The sequence below is a fragment of the Phycodurus eques genome, chromosome 1 (genome assembly GCF_024500275.1).
Source record: "Phycodurus eques isolate BA_2022a chromosome 1, UOR_Pequ_1.1, whole genome shotgun sequence".
Classification (NCBI taxonomy): Eukaryota; Metazoa; Chordata; class Actinopteri; order Syngnathiformes; family Syngnathidae; genus Phycodurus; species Phycodurus eques.
In genome coordinates this window covers 24285119-24304069 of record NC_084525.1, presented here as the reverse complement: position 1 = coordinate 24304069, position 18951 = coordinate 24285119, and the positions used below count along the sequence as shown (strand labels likewise).

Below are 18951 nucleotides of genomic sequence, written 5' to 3'. Positions count from 1 at the left end.
GTGGCATGTGTAACCATTTATTTTTTAAATAATTATATCAGTGAATATTAGACAATACCAGAAACAGAATCAATGAGTTGTATTATATTCAGGGGTGCACATTAGTTTTGTCTGTGTCTCAAACGAGCATCAGATGTTGTTGCTTGGTGCTCATTTTTTTCATGACCCACCAATCTCACCGGATAACATGTCCGTTTGTAGACAATGGTCTCACACAGGGTCCAACTTGGTGTATGGGAGCGCGATCAGCTGATTTGGTGAAGTTCTCTAGGACAGCGGTGCCCTATCTTTTTTGCACCACGATCCGGTTTCAGGTAAAGACATATTTTGATGGACCGTCGTAGCTGCTGAGCACCAAGACCGAGGAGCTCATGCCCCACCAAGCCCACTACCTCGTCGGCAGCCAATACGCGCGCTCAGCCACCGTGCGGGAGTGGCGCTGCGTGCAGGTAACTTTCTTGTGCGCTACAGGCTCACAACTAACGACAGTCAACCGAGAAAGGAACAAATAAATTCATGAAGCGTTTTTTCATTTCAACGAGTTGTTTGTGAATGACAACACTACCATTGCTGCGCTCCCCCCCCCCCAAAAAAAAAGAAAAAAGAAAATGCGCACGGATACAATCGAATCTGGTGCGCTTTTCACATTTCCAGTGAGCATGGGCACCTGCACACCATTTATGTGCCCCCTGGATTATATTAGAAAACAAACATAAATAATAAAAATTAGACCTTTCTGGTCAATATTTAATGTACCATGTCTATTAAAACATATACAGCATATGCACTAAAAAGAAAAAATGAACAAGCTCATCCTACATTATTATTATTTTTTTAAATATTTTCTTTCTATTGTTTTAAACTTTGCCATGGGTCAATTTGACCTACAACAAACGGAGGGTCAAACAACTAACCAATTATAGGGGAAATAATTTTATTATTTTTACTTCAATAAATCCTGACTAAGCTGTCCCATCTGTCTGTTTTAAAACTCAAACATGGCTTGAGCTGACGTTTGGCCCCCTCCTTGGCTGTGGTAAACACAAGGCTATTTTGTCAATTTGAAGTGCGGCATTTATTTGTTCAAGTGTACCTGTTAGAGCAGTGCACGCATTGTACGTATGCATTGGAAAATGGAAAAACTGCGTGCAAGTGCGTACCCCGGGCTTGAAAGCGGGCAGGCCGAGCCCCACCCCGATGGTGGCCTTGTTAGGGTTGACCACGGAGTTGTAGTGGATGCTGCGGTGGTAGCTCACTCGGATGGGCTCGTCATTATTCTGGTGGATGCCGTGGAAGGTGTTGATTGGCTCTGTGGTGGGAAGAGAGGGGGCTTAGCATTGATGCAGCTGATGGCAGGCACAAGGAGATTAACGAAACTAAGCAGGGCTGCAGCTATAAAAACTTTTTTAATAGAGCATTGTCATCATCTCATCTATTAATTAACGTGCATGTGACTTGTAGGTATTATTTTTGCCTACTTGGGGTCACCATCACGTTCTACTGTAGTATGAATGACTTTGTGTATGGCTTTCAAAGGCGGGCCTGGCCTGGTGACATGACATGGGAGTCAGCTGTTACCTTGTATGGGCGATTGAACATGTGCTGTTGTGGTCAGTGCTGGGGAGTAACTAATTAAATGTGACAAGATTGCATAATTGAATTACAAAATATATGTAATTGCAATCCATTACATTACTGGGAAAACAACTATTAAATTAGTTGCCTTTGGAAATTTTCATGATTACAGTTTAGTTGCATTTGAAAAATAGCCTCTCTTAGTATCAAACATGGCAGATTTTTCCAAATTTGACCTCGAAGCGCCACCTCGTGGTGCAATCTATTAGCTTGTCTGAGATGTTGAGAAGGTTGACTCATAGTTAAATTTTTTGCCACAAAGAAGATTGGGCCTCATTTACCGTATTTTCACGACCATAAGGCGCACTTAAAAGTCTTACATTTTCTCCAAAATGGACAGGACGCCTTATAATGCGGCGCACCTTATGTGTGACTTTGATGAGCGCTCCGCTTGACTGACTGGGAGCCTTTCCTGCCGACACGCTGCTTATATAGAGGAAAGGCGGACGTGACTGAGGACAGCATGCGGACATAAAGGGGGAAGGGTTCGCGTGAAGGATGACGCTAAAGGCATGCCCCCGGTAGGTATATAGCGCCGCTATGTGCCTTGTGCAAAACAACATCGGTTTGGCTAAGGACCCTCGAAAATGGCAGCTACGAAGAGACGCTTACGAAGCACAGTTTAAACTGCAAGCTATCAGTTACGCGGAGGAACACGGGAATCGAGCAGCCGCGAGAGAATTCAAGATCAATGAATCCATGGTTCGCAAGTGGAGGAAGCAGGAAAACGAGCTTCACCAAGTCAAGAAGACGAAGCTGAGTTTCCGCGGAAACAAGGCGAGGTGGCCCGAGTTGGAAGACCAACTCGAGCAATGGATTAATGAGCAAAGAACAGCCGGGAGAAGCCTCTCTACAGTCACCATTCGACTGAGGGCAATAACGCTTGCAGAAGAAATGAAAATCGAAGATTTTCAAGGAGGTCCGTCTTGGTGCTTTTGTTTTATGAAACGGTGCCATCTATCCATCCGGGCAAGGACTACCGTGGCGCAGCGACTTCCGGTGGATTACAAGGAAAAGCTGGCCATCTTCCGCTCCTACTGCAGTAAAAAGATTGTCGACAAACACATCCAGCCCAACCACATCACCAACATGGGCAAGGGGCCGCTCACTTTCGACATTCCGGTGAACCACATTGTAGAGAAGAAGGGGACCACCATGGTAGCGATACAAACAACGGGGCACGAGAAGTCGGCTTTTACTGTTGTACTTGGTTGCCATGGTAATGGACAGAAACCATCACCTCTTAGACGCAGCCTAAAGAAACGTTTGCAGCCGAAGTCATCGTTAAGGCCAATCAAAAGGGCTGGATGGACGAGGAGAAAATGAGAGAGTGGCTGAGTGAGGTGTACGTAAAGAGACCGCGTGTTTTTTTCCCACACGTCACTGTCCCTGTTGATCTGTGACTCCATGCGCGCCTGGGAGGCAGCGCCGGGTGAGTTACGCCACCATATGTGAAGGGATTGTGGATGCCTGGGCTAAGGTATCTGCTTTGACGGTTGCCCGAGCTTTCGCGAAAGCTGGCATCATTGCTGAACAGCCCCCCGGCAACAAGACTGACTCTGACAACAACGAGAGGGAAGCCGGCATATTTGTTGGAGAGCTTGCCCAACTGTTCATTTCGGATACAGAAGATGAGGACTTTGATGGGTTTGTGGATGAGGCTTGATCAAAAAATAACGTGAGTACATTATTAAATACTTCAATAAAGTACAACCGAACTCAGTTATGCTCCCGCTGCCTTTTCAAAAACATTGTTTTAGCGTGCATGCATGCTACCGTATGTTTTAAGCTAGCATATGTTTTACAACTTGCCTGCGCCCAACAATATGGTGCGCCTTATGTATGTGTTAAATTCAGAAATAGACCCCGTAACTGGGACTGCGACTTTTAATACGGTGCGCCCTATGGTCGTGAAAATACGGTAGTTACTGTGTGTACACGAAGTAATTAACGGTGAGAACATTGCCACTTATTCCATAGTTCTGGACTTACAAATGATGTCTGCAGAAAAAATCCCCCCCAAAACAGACTCAGTTGTAATTTTAGGGTCATTTTCTGACGAAATATTAGATTTTCAACCAGAGTTTGACCCACCCACATTTTGCACACATCAGCCTGTCACAGCCTGACACGTAGATGGCAAAAGGCGAGGACATTTCCTCATTGAACTTTAATGTGTTCTGCAGTAATTTTTGCCTGTATTGAAGGTCTGAACTTTTTTTTGGCATTAATGAGTGAAAATAGTGATCATGAAACATTTTGGAGGGCTTGTTGTTTAAAAAATAAATAAATAAAATTATTAAAAAATAAAAATAAATAAATCACCCGTTGAAATGCCTCTTTGAGGAAAGAAGGCATACCCACGTCATCTGACATGAATTCTTGCAGATTAATTTCTCCATATGTCGGCTTCATTTGTGCATGTCAGAGCACAAACTAAGCATGAAGTCAAAGGAATTTTCTGTAGACTTCCAAGACAGTATTGTCTCGAGGCACAAATCTGGGGAAAGGTACAGAAAAGTTTCTGCTGCTTTGAAGGTTCCAATGAGAACAGTGGCCTCCATCATCCATAAATGGAAGAAGTTCCGAACCACCAGGACTCTTCCTAGAGCTGGCCGCCCATTTAAACTGAGCAATCGAGGGAGAAGGGCCTTAGTCAGGGAGGTGACCAAGAACCCGACGATCAGCAGAACCTTCCAGAAGGACAACCATCTCTCCAGTATTCCACCAATCAGGCTTGTATGGTAGAGTGGCCAGACGGAAGCCACTCCTTAGTAAAAGGAACATGCCAGCCTGCCTGGAGTTTGCCAAAGGCACCTGACCATGAGAAAGAAAAGGATCTGGTCTGATGAGACAAAGATTGAACTCTTGGGTGTGAATGCCAGGCATCATGTTTGGAGGAAACCAGAAACCGCTCATCACCGCACCAATACCATCCCTACAGTGAAGCATGGTGGTGGCAGCATCATGGTGTGGGGATGTTTTTCAGCAGTAGGAACTGGGAGACTAGTCAGGATTGAGTGAAAGATAAATGCAGCAATGTACAGAGACATCCTGAATGAAAACCTGCTCCAGAGTGCTCAGGACATAAGTCCGGGGCGAAGGTTTACCTTCCAAAAGGAAAACGACCCTAAGCACACAGCCAAGACAACGAAGGAGTGGCTTCAGGACACCTCTGTGAATGTCCTTGAGTGGCCCAGCCAGAGCCCAGACTTTAATCCGATCGAACATCTCTTGAGAGATCTGAAAATGGCTGTGCACCGACGCTCCCCATCCAACCTGATGGAGCTTGAGAGGTGCTGCAAAGAGGAATGGGCGAAACTGCCCAAAGATAGGTGTGCAAAGCTTGTGGCATCATGTTCAAAAAGACTTGAGGATGTAGTCACTGCCAAAGGTGCATCAACAAAGTACTGAGCAAAGGGCGTGAATACTTATGTGCATGTGATATCCTAGTTGTTTATTTTTAATACATTTGCAAACATTTCAAAAACATATTTTTCACATTGTCATTGTGGGGTGTTATGTGTAGAAATGTGAGTAAAAACTGTTTTTTATTCCATTCTGGGAATGAGGCTGTAATGTAACAAAATCTGGAAAAAGTGAAACGCAGTGAATATTTTCCGGATCCACTGTATTAACAACATATGCAGTGTTTGCTCATTCTCGGCTGTTCAATTGTTTAAATCCGGCCTCGCCTGTGTGGAGTTTTCATGTTCTCCCCGTGCCTGCGTGGGTTTTCTCCGGGTACTACGGTTTCCTACCACATCCCAAAAACATGCATGCTAGGTTGATTGAAGACTCTAAGAATGCCTGTAGGTGTGAATGTGAGTGTGAATGGTTGTTTGTTTATATGTGCCCTACAATTGGCTGGCAAACAATTCAGGGTGTACCCCACCTTTCGCCCAGAGTCTGCTGGGATAGGCTCCAGCACGCCCACGACCCTAGTGAGGATAAGCGGTATGGAAAATGAATGAATGAATGAATGATTAACATGATTATTATATGCTGGTGGTGGGGGCAGCGTTCTCAAAGGCAATGCGTGCACATTGAAAATAAATCAGGATTTACTTTTTTGTCAACATCAAAGCATGTCCTATTAAAAACAGAACATTTGAAAAAAGAACCCCCCAAAAATTCTTATATATGAAAGGTTATTCCTAGTTGCCTTGCTGTGATTGTACATGATTGTGCATCCTTATTGGTTCCATTTTAAAGCGCACTTAACATTTAGCGTTAAAAACTGTTTTAAGGCCAGAGTATTGCCTTCATTTTAATTTGCATAAACATGTCAGGAATCCTGGTGGAAGCTGCAAAGTTTATTTAGTTAACTGTACTATTATCGTAATTGTCTCTATTTTTAGTCTGCACATACCTGAGAAGCTTCAAGCTGGAAGCTAAAGATGATTATATAAGAGCAGCTGCTTGCTGGTGCGAATAGTTGCAATTTACATATGATCCAATTAGTCGACCAATCGCACAAATGATGATTAGTCAACTAGCAAAATAATTGTTTGTGGCAGCCCTTGTACACATTGCACTTTATCTTCGTGTTAACGTATTTCTACACATAGTGGTGCGTGTGACTGCAGTAGCATCAGTCCGTGTGAAAAATATTATCCCTGCGAAACTTTGGGGCATAGGTTTTGCTTCATTCTTTTAATATTTTGAATCATTGCAGCCCTAAATGTAACAACTTAATGAACAAAACGAGAATGACCAGAAGACACCTGTGCCGTACTGGTACACCTCCACTGGCCTGTTGTACATCTCTGCCATGGCCTGCATCTCAATGTGGTTGCCATGGCAATTGTTTTTCCTCTTCCTGTTGATGTACGTGGTGAAGTCCTCTGTCACGTAGTTGGAAAAATAGTCGGCGTTCTTCATCTGCAACGTAAAAGTCAGAAAAATGTCACATACGCCATACAACTAATTATTACTTATGCAACCCCAATTCCAATGACGTTGGGACATTGTGTTAAACAAATGAAAACAGAATACAATGATTTGCAAATCATGTTCAACCTATATTTAATTGAATACACTACAAAGATAGATATTTAATGTTCAAAGTAATAAACTTTATTGTTTTTAGCAAATAATCATTAACTTAGAATTTTATGGCTGCAACACGTTCCAAAAAAGCTGGGACAGGTGGCAAAAAAGACTGAGAAAGTTGAGGAATGCTCATCAAACACCTGTTTGGAACATCCCACAGGTGAACAGGTTAATTGGGAACAGGTGGGTGCCGTGATTGGGTATAAAAGGAGCTTCCCTGAATTGCTCAGTCATTCACAAGCAAAGATGGGACGAGGTTCACCTCTTTGTGAACAAGTGCGTGAGAAAATAGTCTAACAGTGTAAGGACAATGTTCCTCAACGTATAATTGCAAGGAATTTAGGGATTTCATCATCTACGGTCCATAATATAATCAAAAGGTTCAGAGAATCTGGAGAAATCACTGCATGTAAGCGGCAAGGGCGAAAAACAACATTGAATGCCTGTGGCCTTCAATACCTCAGGCGGCACTGCATCAAAAACCGACATCAATGTGTAAAGGATATCACCACATGGGCTCAGGAACACTTCAGAAAACCAATGTCAGTAAATACAAAACCAATGTCAGTAAATACAGTTCTGCAAGTGCAACTTGAAACGCTTCTATGCAAGGGAAAAGCTATTTATCAACAACTCCCAGAAACGCCGCCGGCTTCTCTGGGCCCAAGCTCCTCTAAGATGGACTGATGCAAAATGGAAAAGTGTTCTGTGGTCCGACGAGTCCACATTTCAAATTGTTTTTGGAAATTCTGGAAGTCGTGTCCTCCGGGCCAAAGAGGAAAAGAACCATCCGGACTGTTATGGACGCAAAGTTCAAAAGCCAGCACCTTTGATGGTATGGGGCTGTGTTAGTGCCAATGGCATGGGTAACTTACACATCTGTGAAGGCACCATTAATGCTGAAAGGTACATACAGGTTTTGGAGAAACATATGCTGCCATCCAAGCGACGTCTTATTCATGGACGCCCCTACTTATTTCAGCAAGACAATGCCAAACCACATTCTGCACGTGTTACAACAGCGTGGCTTCGTAGTAAAAGAGTGGAGGTACTAGACTGGCCTGGCCTGAAGTCAAGACCTGTCTCCCATTGAAAATGTGTGGCGCATTATGAAGCGTAAAATGCGACAACGGAGAACCCAGACTGTTGAACAGCTGAAGCTGTTGTTAAAAGAAAAGGTGATGTAACACTGTGGTAAACATGACCCTGTCGCAGCTTTTTTGGAACGTGTTGCAGCCATAAAATTCCAAGTTAAAGCAAATAATCATTATCAGTTTGAACATGAAACATCTCGTCTTTGTAGTGTATTCAATTAAATATACGTTGAACATGATTTGCAAATCATTGTATTCCTTTTTTATTTATGTTTAACACAACGTCCCAACTTCACTGGAGTTAGGGTTGTACAGCTTGTCGTAGTAGTTTGTTATTCTTTGATTCGTTTTCATTTGAATCCGAAAATGCTGATTTGGCGTTCATTTTTTTTTGTTGCACTTGCGAATGAACTCTATTTAGCACAGATTAGTTTGTAGCTGTAGTAAATACATATGGTAATGTAGTTAGCTGGTCATTTGCGCTTGAGTTGACCCACATTTTTAGTTCCAGTTTAACTTGTTAACTGCCTCAATGTGGGCACAAGACAAATGTTATTGTTTTACTCACCTGATTCCAGCTTGTGTGCTGTGTTTGGCTGTAGGTCGAAGCTGCAGGGAGTTCGAAGTGTTGCACGGAGCCGATTGGTCTTTTTTTTTAAAATTTTTTTTAACAAAGTTAAGCCACACTTTCAATCTCCGCATTATGTGTGCATTAGCACGCACGCAAAAGCATTATTCTCTTTTAGTGGTCAGCGCTCCAGGCATTGAAACTATGAACACAACGTCACACTTTCATGTTAAATTTTATAGTTTTAATATCACGTTACACTATTTTATTTATGTTTTACGTTTTAAATATTATCCATGGAATATTACCATGATTTTTATAGAAAATTTTATTTTCCAGTAACTTTTCAAGGACCTGGAAATTTCATTTTCCTTTTCCATAATTTGTCCAGGCTTTTCATGACCGTGCGAACCCTGAGCAATGTTTTTATTTATTTATTTTTTTTTAAACAGAAATTATCAAAGATGATCAGTTATTAAAGGGGACCTATTATGGAGAATTTACATTAATTGTCTGTAAATTTTAGTTATCTGACAATTTTCTCAAAAAGCCGTTGTGCACGGCAGCACGACTCTCCCGTAATAGTGGCGCAAATTACACAAATTACACCCACACAAAATTTCTCGGCCGAAAACTTGGCAGCTACTCCAGAACAAGTTCCAGGGCAAAATAAGCACTTTGACACGATTGTGTCAGAGCCACAAGGTAATCAGAGGTGCAGTGTTACCACAGACTTGTGTTAGTTATCTTCATGTGTGGGATCTGTCACAGATTAATACTCTTTTAAGATTTGAAAAAAAAAGCTTTATGTGTGTACCTCATCTCAAGTGGATAAAAAACAATCGATTTTGCTCCTTTCCGACCAAGCATGTCAAACGTCAGACATCTTATACTGAACTAAAATATAAACGCAACACTTTTGTTTTTGCTCCCATTTTCCGTAAGCTGGACTCGAAGATCTAAAAGCTTTTCTACGTACATGAAAGGCCATTTTCCTCAAATATTGTTCACAAATCTGTCTAAATCTGTGTTAGTGAGCATTTCTTTGTCGAGATAATCCATCCCACCTCACAGGTGTGGCATATCAAGATGCTGATTAGACAGCATGATTATTGCACAGGTGAGCCATAGGCTGGCCACAATAAAAGACCACTCTAAAATGTGCAGTTTTATCACACAACACAATGCCGCAGATGTCGTAGGTTCTGAGGGAGCGTGCAATTGGCATGCTGACTGCAGGAATGTCCACCAGAGCTGTTGCCTGTAAATTGAATGTTCATTTCTCTACCATAAGCAGTCTCCGGCGGCCGACTGATTAGAGCGTCAGCCTCACAGTTCTGAGGACCCGGGTTCAAGACTCTAAATTGCCCGTAGGCATGACTGTGAGTGCGAATGGTTGTTTGTTTCTATGTGCCCTGCGATTGGCTGGCAACCAGTTCAGGGTGTACCCCGCCTCCTGCCCGATGACAGCTGGGATAGGCTCCAGCACGCCCGCGACCCTAGTGAGGAGAAGCGGCTCAGAAAATGGATGGATGGAAGCCGTCTCCAAAGGTGTTTCAGACAAATAACATCTAACTGGCCTCACAACCGCAGACCACGTGTAATCGTACCAGCCCAGGACCACCACATCCAGCATGTTCACCTCCAAGATCGTCTGAGACCAGCCACCCGGACAGCTGCTGCAACAATCAGTTTGCATAACCAAAGAATTTCTGCACAAACTGTCAGAAACAGTCTCAGGGAAGCTCATCTGCACACTTTAGATCTTTGAGTCTTGCTCACAAAAAATGTGAGCAAAAACAAAAGTGTTGCGTTTATATTTTTGTTCAGTGTATGTCGAATAGTCCTGCTCACCATTATCGGCACCCAAAGTTTAAGTACTAAATGCGGAATATCTCCTGAGGAAACTTTTTCAAGTGAAACAACAATGTTCTATAGAGAACTTGCATTTTATACAAAAGAGCGAAGGATAAACAACATTGTATGGACAGATGAAACAAAAAAGAGCTTTTTGACAATGCAGACAAACAGTATGTTTACAGACGGCGCAATTAAACCTTGAAGGAAAAGAACACCCTGCCAACAGTCAAGCATGGTAGAGGAGCCATAATGCTGTGGGGTATGGGTGTAACGATTCGTTTCAACAACAATTTGATTCATATCACGATTCATGGTTGCCGATTCGATTCAAGGATAATATTGGTTCATTTCGAACAATCCGATCCAAAACATTGGCTGGAAATTGATTCAGGAACCAAAAACCAAAAATGAATCCAGTGTGACTATGAAATAAATACCTGGACTGTGCAGTTTAAATTTCTTACATTTCTTACATTCTTGTTTCTTCTAAGAGAATCGGGTAAAAACTAATTATTGTGTACTGTACTGTATGTGTTTTCTACTAGCCTATGAGTATGCTTAATAAAGGTCGATTGACTGTAATGCTTAGCAATAAAACAGGGGGAAACAGCAACTTCCATCCATCCATTTTCTGAGCCGCTTCTCCTCACTAAGGTCGCGGGCGTGCTGGAGCCTATCCCAGCTGTCATCGGGCAGGAGGCGGGGTACACCCTGAACTGTTTGCCAGCCAATCGCAGGGCACATAGGAACAAACAACCATTCGCACTCACAGTCATGCCTACGGGCAATTTAGAGTCTCCAATTAATGCATGTTTTTGGAATGTGGGAGGAAACCGGAGTGCCCGGAGAAAACCCACGCAGGCACGGGTAGAACATGCAAACTCCACACAGGCGGGCCCGGGGATTGAATCCGGGTCCTCAGAACTGTGAGGCTGACGCTCTAACCAGTCGGCCACCGTGCCGCCCGGAAACAGCAACTTGTTATTTATATTATTTCAGCTATGATTTTATTGTTGGGCCATTTTGTTTCCTTGAAAAGAGATGATTATTTGGTGTTGGAATTATGAGGGGTCCTTGGTAAAATGTCTCCACTGTAAGGTGTCCCGAGCTGGACTCAAAATACCAGCAACAGTGTGTGAAAACCTTGTGAAGATTTATAGAAACGTTTTACTTCTGTCATTGCCAACAAAGGGTATATAACCAAGTATTGAGATTAACTTTTGTTATTGACCAAATACTTATTTCCCACCATAATTTGGTAATAAATTATTTAAAAATCAGACAATGTGATTTTCTGGATTTCTTTTTCCTCATTTTGTCTCTCATAGGTGAGGAGACCTATGACGAAAATTACAGGCCTCTCTCATCTTTTTAAGTGGGAGAACACAATTGGTGGCTGACTAAAAACGTTTTTGCCCCACTGTATTTACCAGACATGCAACCACCAAAGGCATGAAAAAGGTGAAAAAAAAATACAAAACATTGTCGGGGGGATCTAGGGGGATCCCCCGGGCTCCCGCAGAGGATGTTTTTGATTTTAACATAAATTAAGCAATCTGGAAAGACACTGAAAAGTACAATAAGACAAAATTTTTAAAAATTATTCACGCCGAAAAACATTTATTTACCCCGCTCAAGTACATGTTGATGTACAAATTTAGGATTAAAATTAAATTTGCCTCCTTTCTTCACTTTTTTGTTTTGGCCTCCAACTTGAGCCATGCCCATCGCGACCTGCACTTGATGCCAGCTTCAAGCTGTGCCAAATGAATAGCATCCTCCTCTTTAAGCGTGCTCATTCTGGAATAGAATTGACTACAATCATTGTCTGGTTCACTTCATTTTTCTCTATTACCAACTTCAAAGGCTAATCCCAAATGCATTCTCCAGGAAAATATTAACTACAATATTTTTCTATTTTTATTGGCTATTGCTAAATTTGAAGTTCGTTCATTCTGTGTTGTGACATAATCCCTAACATCGCTCTGTCGCTTAATACATTTAACTCTAACATCCATAAACTAATTAGATAAATGCAGGCGTGTTTCCTCATTAATACAAGATGTATTAGCGGATCAACTCTTGTCACCGAAGTTACGTGTGCTTCACTGTTCTACTGGGACCACAAACAGGGCCACGACCCGCAGCACCTCAACGCGAAAATACAAAAGACCAGTGCAACAAATACGACACTGGGTGATCTGATTAGCAAAAATTTTACTTAAACGTAAGATTAGCAATAGAGGATGTCCGCTCCAGAGGTGGGTAGAGTAGCCAAATATTGTACTCGAGTAAGAATACTGTTACTTGACAATAATGTGACTCAACTAAAAGTAAAAAAGTAGTCCTCCAAAAAATTACTTAAGAGTAAAACATACACAGTAAAATAATTACTCAAGTACTGAGTAAATAGTGAGTAACTTCTGATTTTTTAACCACAACATGAACATCAATTAAAAAAAATTACAAAATAAAATGCAAATTCTGATGCTGCGTGTGTATACAGTCAAAACAGCTGCAATTTACTGCATGGTGTTTTCTCAAGTTATAAGTGAGCTGAAATATCCACCTTTGAGCAGACAGTGCCAGACAAATACTACAATACATGAAGGCTGTTGTTTTTGTTCATCTAAATGTAAACACGAGTAGCGCGTCGTTGCCTTCATGGTAACGACGACCTTCCCAACATGGCCGCCACGTAGGCACGACGATCAGCTGGGCTGGCTTATCTAGATATAATACCTATCCCCGGGAAGCCCAATAGAAGACGTTGTGTGAGGTCATGTGACTATCTTGTGTTGTTTGATTGGTGGGCAAACAGCGGCAATGCGGAAGTCTAAGTCGTAGTCTTACTCAGGAAATAGTTCCTAAATAAGCAATAATTGATAAATAAAAGTAGCGACCGACATTTAGATCATTGTAATGGAGTAAAAGTACTGTTGCTGCTTAAAAGCAGAAGCGGCGTTAGTGTTTTTTCGGGTCTCGGCAACTCCTGTGATTTACCCAAAGCTGGTCCCGAGTGCACAGGTGGAACCTCAAGCCGATGCGCCAGCATATTAGTCCACCGTGGAGTAATATTCACAATTACATTTGTGTGTGGATGGTGGATGTGTAGAATGGATCTCGGTGCCAGCGCTGAAGGAGTACGAAACAGTGTATGACAACAGCGACCCCCCCGCCCAGAAAAACTCATGGGATCTGTACGATTCATGGAAATGGCCTACTTTAAGTTCAAAATAGCGAAATTCGCCGAAAGGCGACTGATTTGCATGTATGATTTACGTCCGAAAGGCTAACTTGTCGAGCAATGATTGATCCAGTTGGATCGTAGGAATATAAATCGGTACATCGATATAATGAATGAATTGTTTCACCACTAGCTGTGGTGCTGCTTTGCTCCATCTGGTACTGGAGGCCTTGGCTGAATTACAGGTGTCATGAAATCAGAAAACATTCAAGATATTTTAGAGCAAAATGACTTAACTAGTGTAAGAAAACTTGGTTTGGGGCAAAGATCATGGGTCCTCCAGCAAGACAAAGACCCAAAGCACACATCCAAAATCACGCAGGAATGGTTAAAAAGCAAATATAGACTGTTTCAAAATGGCCAGCAAGGAGTCCTGAGCTCAATTCAATTGAAGATCTTTGAGGGGAAATGAAATATGCAATTGGGGAAAAGAACGCTGCAAATGTTCAAGAGCTTGAAGAAACTGCAAAGAGAGAAAATACCACCTGAGAAGTGAAAAAAACCTTCGAGATGGATACAGGAAACGTTTGAAGGCTGTCATCGCTGCCAAAGGGTTTGCAACCAAATATTGAGGGGTGCCAATATTGCTACACATGCTGTTTTCTGGGGGGGGGGGGGGGTTTCTCTGAAATTGCAATATCGAAGTTGGAAAATAATTTATTTTCTTTGTTAAATTACTTTGGACCTTGTTAAAAGATCCTGAGGAGATAGGTTTGGTACATTTACAGGTTATCCAAAAAATGTAGGGGTGCCAATAATGGTGAACAGGACTATAGATATAAATAATACAGTTTTAAAAATTTGAATTAATTACTTTGATAAAATAAAGTATTTGACCCATTTAAAACCCCTTTTTAAGGTCATGTAGGAATGACGAGGGAGTTCCACTCACCAGGTAGTCCATGCAGTGCTTCCTCACCACCTCGTGCATGTCCTGATCGCCATATACCTGGTCAGCTGACAAACGCACACACATATTTAGTGTAGCCAACTAATTTTCCAGGGATGTTGCTTGCATGATTGTCTGATCAACTGCAGTCAGTTGACTATGTGACAGAGAAAATCATTTTGTCTCATTTCGCGGGAAAATGTGTTTGGGACGCTTTTCAGAAGTTGCCAAACTCAGATTAAAAGTGCTCCTCTGCGATAGGGAGCGAGTCCTGACACACATACCGACTGCCTATAGATGCCACAAGATGGTGGCAAAGCACTACTTTTGTCTAAATTAATCTCTTTAATTCATTCCAAAATAGTTTCTTGGCACTAAGTTCCCAAAGCAGCACTTTACTTTGGCCTAAACACAACAACAGAAAATAGGTGAGAATTTCAGGGAATAATGGAGGATAAGTTCCGAAGACAAAATCAAATCAGTTAAGACGTGAATGTGCTATTCATGAATCGTGAATGTGCAGTGGAAGACTAGCTAAATTTGTTGCTAGGTGCTTTATGGAAAAATACAATGTGGTACATTGACTTGAGAGTGAAATTCATTCCGTGGCCAAGCTTGTAAGCAGCTGCCTACAGCAGCTCCTTGCGAGTGTCCTCATTTTGTATTTGTGTTTGACTGTTTGTCCTGAATGTAAGTGCCTCCACGACTGTGGGTCTCCTTGCCCATACGTGAGGGCATTGTACCTTTAGGCCTCCATTTTTCTTTGCCCCTTCACTCGAACAGTAGCTTATCTGAAGCTCCCTCATGACTCGAATTTTGTCTCAGAAAACAAGTGACAATACATAACTCAAAAAACACGGAAGATGGCACACTCTTAAGGTTAAGGTTAAAAAAAAATCCTGAAAATCACGTCTGATTTTTAAAAGACCTTATTAGCAAATTATGGTGGAAAATAAGTATTTGGTCACCTATAAACAAACAAGATTTCTGGCTCTCACAGACCTGTAACTTCTTCTTTAAGAGGGTTCTCTGTCCTCGTTACCTGTATTAATAGCACCTGTTTGAACTCATTAGTATAAAAGACACCTCTCCACAACGTCAAACAGTCACACTCCAAACTCCACCATGGCCAAGACCAAAGAGCACCAGAAACAAAATTGTAGACCTGCACCAGGCTGGGAAGACTGAATCTGCAATAGGTAAGCAGCTTGGTGTGAAGAACTCATCAGTGGGAGCAATTAATAGAAAATGGAAGACATATAAGACCACTGATAATCTCCCTTGATTTGGGGCTCCATGCAAGATCTCACCCCATGGGGTCAAAATGATAAGAACGGTGAGCAAAAATCCCAGACCCACACGGAGGGACCAAGTCAATGACCTGCAGAGAGCTGGGATCAAAGTAACAAAGGCTGCCATTAGTAACACACTACGTCGCCAGGGACTCAAATCCTGCAGCGCCAGACGTGTCCCCCTGCTTAAGCCAGTATATGTCCAGTCCTGTCTGAAGTTTGCTAGAGAGCATTTGGATTATCCAGAAGAGGATTTGGAGAATGTCATATGGTCAGATGAAGCCAAAATAGAACCTTTTGGTAAAAACCCAACTTGTCGTGTTTGGAGGAGAAAGAATGCAGAGTTGCATCCAAAGAACACCATACCTACTGTGAAGCATGGGGATGGAAACATCATGCTTTGGGGCTGTTTTTCTGCAAAGGGACCAGGATGACAGATCAGTGAAAAGGAAAGAATGAATGGGGCCATGTATCGTGAGATTTAGAGTGAAAACCTCCTTCCATCAGCAATGGCATTGAAGATGAAATGTGGCTGGGTGTTTCAGCATAACAATGATCCCAAACACACTGCATGAAGGAGTGGCTTCGTAAGAAGCATTTCAAGGTCCTGGAGTGGGCTAGCCAGTCTCCACAGCTCGTCCCCATAGAAAATCTTTGGAAGAAGTTGAAAGTCTGTGTTGCCCAGCGACAGCCCCGAAACATCACTGCTCTAGAGGAGATCTGTATGGAGGAATGGCCCAAAATACCAGCAACAGTGTGTGAAAGCCTTGTGAAGACTTACAGAAACGTTTGACCTCTGTCATTGCCAACAAAGGGTATATACCAAAGCATTGAGATGAACTTTTGTTATTGACCAAATACTTACTTTCCACCATAATTTGCTAATAAATTCTTGAAAAATCAGACAATGTGATTTCTGGATTTTTTTTCTCATTTAGTCTCTCATAGGTGAGGAGACCTATGATGAAAATTACAGGACTCTCTCACCTTTTTAAGTGGGAGAACTTGCACAATTGGTGGCTGACTAAATACTTTTTTGCCACACTGTATCAATAATATTGATTCAAAGTCAGTATCAGATTGATACTTGCGTAATGAGATCAACACTGTAGTTTCAGTTTTGCTCTTGTATGCACTGCTGCTGTTTCATCAATCAGGCGACTTGCGGCTTCTGACTCAGCACGTAACAGGGACACTTTGCTCCTCCCACCCCCCTTGCGTTTCGATCAGGGATGTGCCGATCACGTTTTTCCACCAAGTCCGAGTCTTTGATTTTAAGGATCTGCCGATACCATGTCCCGATACAATCCCTCGACAATGCATTAAAAAAGAATGTGCATCCAAATTTTCTCAAGTTAATATACGTACATGTGTATGTATATAGATGGATAGATAGATATGGTGGATTGCTCTGATCTCGTGGTAAACAATACATTTACATTGTTAGTTATTACTTTAGCGTATGTCTTAAGGCTGTGACGACAGCTACAGAGTTGGTGGTATAAGTCACGTGCGTGACTCCACTCATCTACAAACGACACTATTGATTTATGACTACAAGCTGACTTGTCACAAAATAATTCACACTTAATAAACTTCTATTTGAAGTTATGTTGTTTGAACATGTCACAAGTGCTAACATGTCTGACGTTTTCCAGACTCGACGACGCCATTCAGCGAGGCAGCTTTATAATAGGCTTTGCAGACTTATTTTGAAGTTGTGTCTTTCAGCTTGCGTTGAGGGTGAGCAGTAGGTGTTGTGCAACGGGCCAATAGAATCAAGGCAGACTGTGCACACACACACAGACACACACGGAGAGTCTCTTTCACAGAGGCTTATACACGTACTAAAGAAACAGAAAAGTTACATTGGGTATTATAAAATGAAGCTTTTACTGTTCCATTTGGCGAGTATTTTGTCACTGTGACATTGAAAATGTCAGAAAATGAATAAAAGCGATCTTTTTCACCCAATTTTAATTAGCTGAAAATCACGTGATCGACTCCGATTTTCGATAATGTGATCAGATAAGGACATCCCTAATGTCGATGTTATGTCGTCACGTGACAAAGAGATACGGAGCAGAACAATGACAGAAAGGAAGAGGCGCGCTGTGTGGCTAGATTTTCAGGCCAAAAATGACAACGGCAAGTTGTACAATTTGTAAAAAGGCTGTAATGTGCAGTGGTAACACCACAAATTTATACAAGCACATGAAAAATCATGCAAAACAACATACCTGCAAAAGAAAACAGATTTTTTTTTAATTTTTATAAAGAAGTATTTTCTATTAACTAATAAACTGTCCTAATTCTGTCCTGAGTTTTAACTATTTAATAATTAAAACTCATTCACTGCCAGCCTACCCAGTTAACATGAATATTTGACTTCTAAAGCTGTCAATGGCAGTGAATGTGTAAAAGAGAGAAACATTACAAAAACACTTAAATGTCCTGAAAATTTAGATTAAGCAATTCCATGATGCATCTACCTTAAAACTGCAATCCAAAACTATTTTTTTTATTAAAACAAAAAACTTCACCCAAGCCAACACTAGAGATGACAAAATGCTGATTAGGCCTGTCAGCTCCTCTCACATCTTGCTGTAGTTGTCAATATTTTATTTTGCTATATTTAGCAATTAATTTCCCACGCTGGCCCAGTTAGTGGCACACCGAAAATGACGTAGAAGGAAATGATGGCACGGAAATTAGACATTTTGCAGAGCAATGGGTGGAGCACGGTTGTAAAACGCTCACTAAAAACCTTATTTAGCGCTTCTGAAGCACAAATAGTCATACAATAATTACTCTGTAAACGAAAACAATAATAAAAATTGCCGGAAACGAACATTATCTACCTCTTTTCGATGAGCCGTTGCCTGCCAGCAGCTCTGTGGGTTGGTCACAACTAGACTTTACACCGATTTGATCGGGCTGATCGGTATCGGCCGATATTTAGCCTTTTATGCCGATCAGCTTTAATGTCATAATTCGCCGATCCGATCAATGATGTCCGCAAAAGACATTTACTCCCCGTCGCCGCGTGCACAGTATATTTGAATCCAATTTATTTTTAGCCTTTTCGCGTGTCTTTTGACATAGTACTGTAAATATCTGACGGGCAAAGAAGTTATTATAAATTAAAAAAAAAAAAAAAAAACCTCGGCGGTGTGGGACAGACAACACGTCGGAGACAGGCAACACGTAATACCCGGCCGGATCAGACTACAAGACAAATTTGCTCTTTCACGATTGCACTGTCAGACTACTGCAATAAAATATTATATTACGCATAACGTTTTTTACGA

General features: G+C 41.7%; 1 protein-coding gene across 1 annotated transcript in view; it reads right to left on the bottom strand.

Moving 5' to 3' along the window:
- otud5a (OTU deubiquitinase 5a) overlaps positions 1 to 18951 on the bottom strand; it is a 55587-nt gene that overhangs the window by 27825 nt on the left and 8811 nt on the right. Inside the window, exons 3-5 of the mRNA XM_061684319.1 lie at positions 14352 to 14416; positions 6363 to 6519; positions 1161 to 1309 (exon numbers count right to left, since the gene is read on the bottom strand). Coding sequence (XP_061540303.1) covers positions 1161 to 1309; positions 6363 to 6519; positions 14352 to 14416 — 371 coding nt within the window. The remainder of the gene's footprint in view (positions 1 to 1160; positions 1310 to 6362; positions 6520 to 14351; positions 14417 to 18951) is intronic.